General features: G+C 43.2%; 1 protein-coding gene across 3 annotated transcripts; it reads right to left on the bottom strand.

Moving 5' to 3' along the window:
- Window positions 1–2585: 2585 nt before the first annotated feature.
- Window positions 2586–7064, bottom strand: SMKR1 (small lysine rich protein 1). Of its 3 annotated transcripts, XR_014021095.1 has the most exons (3): window positions 6881–7064; window positions 3362–3681; window positions 2586–2679 (listed from the first exon to the last, which is right to left on the bottom strand). XR_014021095.1 is itself a non-coding variant. In XM_081286534.1 (2 exons), exons 1-2 carry the CDS (start codon window positions 7010–7012, stop codon window positions 3484–3486), a joined length of 330 nt encoding a protein of 109 aa, XP_081142660.1. In that variant the 5' UTR covers window positions 7013–7064; the 3' UTR covers window positions 3196–3483. The 3 variants fall into 3 exon arrangements, 2 of the variants coding, with proteins under 2 accessions (XP_081142660.1, XP_081142661.1); XM_081286534.1 differs by lacking the exon at window positions 2586–2679 and having other exon boundaries at window positions 3196–3681; XM_081286535.1 differs by lacking the exons at window positions 2586–2679; window positions 6881–7064 and adding an exon at window positions 6505–6791 and having other exon boundaries at window positions 3196–3681.
- Between the last annotated feature and the right edge of the window lie 317 nt (window positions 7065–7381).

Below are 7381 nucleotides of genomic sequence, written 5' to 3'. Positions count from 1 at the left end.
CAGTGAAATTTAGTACATTCACAAGATTGTGTGAACATCTCTACTATCCAATCCCAGGGCATTTTCAGCACCCCTACCCATTAGCAGTCACTTTCTATTCTCCTCCGACAAAAAATAATCTACTTTTTGTCTCTATGGACTTGTCTATTTGAAACATTTCATATACATTGATTTATACAATATATGGCCTTTGTGTCTGGCTTCTTTTACTTAGTATAACATATTCAAGGTTTATTCATGCTATAGCATGTGTCACTACCTCCTTCTCTTTTATGTTCAAATAATATTCCATAAATAATAATTTATATTCAAATATATGTTGAATATAGATAATCAACATACACTTAAGTTGTTTTTACTTTTAGGTTGTTAAGAATGCTGTTCTGGGGGCCAGGGTTGTAGCTCAGTGTTAAGAGCGCTTGCCAAGCATTTGTGAGACCTTGGTTTCGATCCTCAGCACTGCAAATAAATAATAATAAAGGTCCATTGGCAACTAAAAACAAAATTTAAATAGAATGCTGTTCTGAACATTCATTATAAGCTTTTGAGTATGTTTTTAAAAAATATTTTTCTAGTTGTTGATAGATCTTTATTTTATTTATCTATATGCAGTGCTAAGAATCGAACCCAGTTCCTCACACATGCTAGCAAGTGCACTACCACGGAGCCCCAGCCCCAAGTATGTGTTTTTTGAATATGTGTTTTCAGATTCTTTCACGTATAACTAGGAGTGAAACTGCTACGTCATATGTAACTCTACTTACATACTTTAGAACTGAACTGTTTTCTACACAGTACCATCCTTTACATTCCCACTGTGACATGTGTGGGTTGCAATTTCTCCACATCCTCACTGATATCACCTTGTCATTCTCTCTTTTATAAGTCATTGGTTTTAGATGAGGCCCTTCCATTTTAAAGTTCATTCTCTATTCTCATGCCATTGGCCAAACTTCCCTCCTCCTCAGTGGACTCTGCCTACTCCTAGAGTGGCTGATCCCTTCTCTCTTTTAAATTCCATCCTCATCCTTGAATAGCCACACCTACAATTGCTGATCCCTTCTCTTTTAAATTCCATCCTCTCCTCGAATAGAGCCTTCCTCATAAAAAGCCCTGAGAGCCTCAAATCATGTGCCTTCATTTCAACCCTTGCCACTTCCAGGTGATCCTTTGGGCCTGCATGTGTTTTAACACAAGTTAGAAGCTGCTTTCACAAGTTCCTCTTTGAATCCTCCACTATAGGATGATTCAGAATCCTTGCTGATTTAGGTTTAGGGAAAATAAAGGATCCATTCTCCCATCAGATGCCCTTCAGGTGTCCTATAAAGATCTTAGTTCCATCCTCCTCTTAATCACCTTCATAAACTGTATAATGCATTGATAAATCAAAGTGGAAACAGAAATCTAACTGCTCTCAACTATAATGGAATCAGCCTTCTTCACTGGACCTTTTTATATTTTATTTTGACAGGGTCTCACTAAGTTGCTTAGCCTCACTAAGTTGCTAAGGTTGGCTTTGAACTCACGATCCTCCTGCCTCAGCCTTCTGAGCCAGTGGGATTATAGGCATGCACCAACACACCTGAATGCAATCTGTACTTTTGATAAAATCTTCCAGATGACTAAGAGACAATGAACTAGAGTTAGCAGTCTCTAACTGGGCAGGAAGGTGCGCCTTGTTTCTAAAGCCTACAATCACAGTAAACACAAGATCTCTCTGTAGGTTCTCCAAAAGGAAGGCTCCTCTGGCAACTGGCCAAGAGCTTACACTGCATTAGTACAGATAGTACCAGTATATAAATGGCACTCCCAACAAGCTCACGTGGGTTATGAGCACCCCAGTTCTCTAGTAAAATGATTCATGAATTTCCTTTTTCTAACATTTGTGAAATACTGAATCCTAGGTTGCAGCCTTCCTTTAAAAACACTGTGAATCTCTGAGATCACCACAAGGCACACTGAACATAACTATAAGTAATTCAGTCAAACTAGAACATCCCTAGAATGGTGCTCAATCAGCTTTAAGGTTAAAAGTGTGAAGGGAGCCAATGTAGGTGTCAGAGTGGTGGGATCAGAGGAAGCAGTGAGTTGGGACAGGAAGGCAGAACCAGAGGCAGGGACGAAATGCTGACTCAGAGATGATATTTAAACTTAAAAGGGCACTGAGGCCTTTGGGGGCAAGGAGACAAAATGCAGTTCTCTTTCTTGTGTGTGTGTGTGTGTGTGTGTGTGTGTGTGTGTGTGTGTGTATGGGATTGAACTCAGAGCCCCACACATAGCAGGCAAGTGTTCTACCAGAGCTACAGCCCTTTTCATTTTTTATTATTTGGGTTTCCCCCCCACCAACTTCTGAAAATCCAAAGTGGCTAACCATGCCTACCTTACCTGAGAAAGTAAAGGTAGTTCTTCATCATTATTTCATTTATGATGATGATGATGATGATGATGACGATGACGACACAGTCTCACTAAGTTGCCAAGTCTAGCCTTGAACTTGCAATCCTCCTATCATAGTCTCTGGCATGCAACACAGTACTCAGCCAGTTTTGTCTATTAAAGTCTCCTCACAAGGCTGGGGAGATCTTGGAAAGTCAGCCAAATAATAATGGCTAGTTTCCAGTCACCAGTTCATGACTCAGGGTCATTTAAGTTTAAAGATGGCAGAAGGTGTGAAGAAATCTAAGGGTGCAGGAGAAGTGGAGACAAGTCAGGTGACACAAAAGAGGAAAGGCCTGAGTCCACAATTCATTCCTCTCTCTGTACCCAACCCAGTACACATTGTCAGATCCTTTTCATCACAAGCTTACATGCCCAGTAAGGTCAGAGCACTAGTGACAATCTTAATATCCATTTGGCTCTGTGGCTAATTCAAACCAGAATCAGACTACTGAGAAAAAAATTACAGAAATAAAATATTTATTTTCAAAAAAAAAAAAAAAAAGGTGTGTGGGGGGGTGCAGGGGAGGACTGGATGTAGCTCAGTGGTAGAGACCTGCCTAGCATGTGTCGGGCTCTGGATTCATTCTTAGCACCACTGAAAAAAAAAATAAAGAAAAAAGAAACAGTGCCCAAGAAAGGGGTGATTATAATGTAAAGCCTGTGCTTTTTTTGCCGTATCTTCTCTAAATAACAGACCCCCTTTAGCAAAAGAAAATAACTCGTGCAAACTGGAACTGCCTTTTGAGAGCAAGGTTTAATTTCTGGCCCAGAATTATGACAATAAATTTTTAAAGGACTATCAATCCCATCACATGGTGTAAGAATTGTTCAAGTTTTTCCCCTTAACTTCTGAAAATCCAAAGTGGCTAACCATGCCTAGCTTAACTGAGGAAGTAAAAGGCATTTCTTCACCATTATTTACCATAGAAAGCACCCTGAGCTTGCATTTCAAGGTGTCTTCAGTAAAGTCTATTTTGCCTGCAGGGTCGCGTTATTTGATTTCTCTTCCCCAAGTTGTTCTCTGAGCGCTGAGAACTCTATCACTTAAGTCTTGTTCTTCCCTTTTTTCCCTTTGGGAGCCCCTGGCCAGCGGAAGCCTCGCAGCTGCAGGCAGTCGGCCACGTTGTGGGCGATGTAGTAGAGGTTCAGCATGGCCGCGGGGCTGAGGATGTCCACCTCGGGCTTCTTCTGCTTCTTCCCACGATACTTTCTGTGGCTTTTTCCTTTCTTCCCTTTACCTGGCTTTTGAAGACAAGGACAAATAGAGTGCGGCAGTTAGTGTCTACAAACTTGAGATGACTTTCAACACTCCCTTGTTGAATTTAAGAAAAAAAAATCCAAACAACAGACAATTTTCATGGAATGGGAGATGTCACATCCCAGCTAATGTGACAAATATTTAGTAAGCACCCCCTATTAAAAGAGACCCAACACAATGTGTGACCCTTGTTTGTCTTCTGATTTGAACAGCTGCAAAAAGGCATTTTTTTTTAGGAAATAAGAAAAATTTGATAGCATCAGAGGATAATGAATTCTGTTAGAGTTGATAATGGCATTGGGTTACAAAAGAAAACACATGTCTCAGAGATGTACACTGAAATCTGTAAGGATGAAATCAAAGAAAACCTGAGATTTGCCCTACTCTCCAGTAAGGGATAGATGAAGTAAATGTGGCCAAATCTTTAAAATTTCTGAATATGAGAAATGGATACATGGGGATTCATTTTACTATTCTATTTTTGTATATAATTATAAATTTTCACAAAAAAATAAATTTAAGGGCTGGGGATGCGTGCGGCCCGGGTTCGATCCTCAGCACCACATACCAACAAAGATGTTGTGTCCGCCAAATATTAAAAAATAAATATTAAAAAAATTCTCTCTCTCTCTCTCTCTCTTTAAAAAAATAAATTTAAAACAATATAATAAGATAATTCAGGGCTCAGTGGCAGAGTGCTTGCCTAGCATGTGTGAGGCACTGGGTTCGATCCTCAGCACCACATAAAAATAAATAAAGATATTGTGTCGGGCTGGGGATGTGGCTCAAGCGGTAGCGTGCTCGCCTGGCATGCGTGCGGCCCGGTTCGATCCTCAGCACCACATACAGACAAAGATGTTGTGTCCGCCAAATACTAAAAAAATAAAATAAAATAAAATAAACATTAAAAAAAATTCTCTCTCTCTCTCCCTCTCTCTCACTCTTTCTAAAAAAAAAAAAGATATTGTGTCCATCTACAACTAAAAAAAATTTAAAAATATATTAACTCATGTATCAGCAACCTATATAATGGACACCTATAAAAACTTACATTGAGGTGTTCTATGTATAGGATGCCAGGAGATCATTTGAGAGAATGAAAAGCCAAGCCACATACTGGAAAAAAAATTTGTAAATCACATATCTGATAAAGGCCTATATCTAGAATAAAGAACTCTAAAGACACAATAGTAAGAAAATACAAATGCCCAATACAAATAGGCAAAAGATTTGAATAGACTCCAAAAAAAAAAAATGGAAAATAGGTACATGAAAGGATATGCAACATCATTAAGTTAGTAGACACATACAATTAAAACCAGAAAATAATACTGACGCTTATTAGAATGGTCCCAGTTAAAAAGACTGACCATACTAAGTGTTGGTGAGGATACGGAGGAAATGGAACTCACACACACTGCCAATGGAAATCTAAAATGACAAAACCACTTTGGAAAACAGTTTGGCAGTTTCTTTTTAAGTTAAACACATTCCTATCATATGACCCAGCCATTTCCTAAGGTATTTATCCAAGAGAATGAAAGTATTTTCAATTTAAAGACTTTACTTGTAACAGCAAGAATCTGGAAAACACCCCGAATGTCCATCAGCAGAAAAATGAATAAATAAATTGTGGTACAACCATACAATGGAGCACTAATGAACAGTAAAAAGGAATAACTATGGTAAAGGCTCCGAGGTAGTAGAAAATATGCAGAGTTGAAAAAACCAAACAATTAATGTGGCCAGTCTACAACCTGGGGGACCAGCTGAGTCTAGAAAGGTAGGTAGGGCGTAGCTTTGGTTGAAGGCTTTGTCAACTAATCTGTTTGACCTTGATTCCAAGGGCCAAAGGAAGTTATTAGCTTAAATGACTGTGTAAACCATTCTGCTTCAGTTCCTTGGGCCCCAAAAGAAAATGGCAGTATTAAACATGTGGAATGACTCTCCTAAATCAAGAGATATTTACCTAGTGCCTTTCATTCAAGGAAATGGAAGACCCACAGAGGCTTATCAAACACATTTTTTCACTACAATCTAATGGGGATAAGGAGCAAGACTTTCCAAGGCAAAACAGGCAAAGCACCTTAAGTGAGGTGCAAAGGGCTACATAAGGAGGCACTTTGGGCTGGGTCTTATAAAAAAAAAATTGAAAGAGCAATAGCTTGAGGTGAGTCTGGTTCAGGAGACTTTCAGAAGCACGTGGGTCTACTGTGGGATGTGGGTTTTGTTTTGTTTTGCTTAAGCAGATGACATGGGATGGGGGTTATAAGGTCACAGACGTTATAGAAAGAACAGTGAGGGTTAAGGAGGACCAAGGAGCAGGAATGCTTGTGACGGCCAGCAGTGCGGTGGTGGGACCAGGGCTCGCTTTCTACTTGAGTCAACAGCGCATCCCACAAGGGACTCTGGAGCGGAAGCAGCAGCCAAGTGCCTGAGCCAGTCGCTGTTGGCTTGTACTAGCGTTCTTGGGTTCCATACAACTTTGCCGATCTCCCTCTTCTTCCCCCCAAAAAACATCTTCTGAGTGTGACAATTTTGCAACAGAACCAAGGAACGGCAACCAGACACTTAACAGAAGAAGATCTCAGCCTGATTTTGCTGCTGCCGTCCCCCTTAGCAGGCTCAGACCACCCGGGATCACTCTCCCACCATCTTACATCGCCAGTTCAGATCGCGGGTCAGACACCACCCACCCACGGGGACTGGAGATGATCTCGGCGAAAGCACTCCTCTCAAACGCTGGCGGGCTTAAAGCAAAGGAGCGAGTGCCTGGGAAACTCCTACTTCCACAAGACGGGTATTACCATGGTCATTTCTTTCTCAGCTGAGCGGGTGAGTAAGACGTGTGATTCCCAGTCCCGAAAAGCAGAAGGCAGCCCAAATTCTTCGTCTACCCCGCCTCCTCCTGCCCACTCGCCAGCGAACCGCCGCCCTCTCGGGCCTCGGCGGCGCCTCCCAGGAAGGAACCCGCCCGGCGGCGCGCGGGGACTCGGGGCAGCCCAGAGTGTTCAGGGGACAGCTAGCCACCTAGCCGCCAGCACACCAGGCGCCTACTTGGCCACACCAGGCACCCACACGCATTACACCGAGCCGGCAGCTGGGCTCGCGCCCCTCGGGGGCGGGATTCGAGCGCACAACGCCACCAGCGCGCGCCGCGGGGCGGGGCCGCTCAGTGTTTACCTGTTGCCAAGGCACCCGGGCCTGGAGAGCGGCGGTGGAGCCCACCCTGGCTGTTCTGGGATGCGCGCTGGCGCTCGCCGGCTCTGGAGCTTTTTCTTTGCCCGGATGACCGCGCCGTGCTGGCTGAGCCATCACCTCCAACGATGGCAACGGTGGCCACGAACGTCCAGGACACCGGCTTGGTTCTGGGGCGTCTGGGTTGGGGCTGTGAGACCCGGCTGGGCACTTGGCGAAGGGGCGGGCCGCGGGCGGTGTTCGGGCGTGGGCGGTACCAGCCTTGGAGTGGACCGACTAGGGTGAGTGAGAGTTCCGACGCTCTCTAGGCTTACCTTGGAGAAACGTGGTGACCTCTTTTGGAAAATCAGAATAAGGACTTTGAGGGTAGAAGTGAGAACAACGTGCAGGAAATGTTTCTAAGAGTCCGGTACAGGCCCCAAGAGAAAAGGGGGAGTAGAATTCTGTATTCCTGCTTTCCCTAGTTCCAGAGCCCTGCTGCAAATT

This window comes from Spermophilus citellus (assembly GCF_964194105.1).
Source record: "Spermophilus citellus genome assembly, chromosome: 3".
NCBI classification, from domain to species: Eukaryota; Metazoa; Chordata; class Mammalia; order Rodentia; family Sciuridae; genus Spermophilus; species Spermophilus citellus.
Note: the sequence above shows the minus strand (reverse complement) of the source record. Positions and strands in the feature narration are given on the sequence as shown.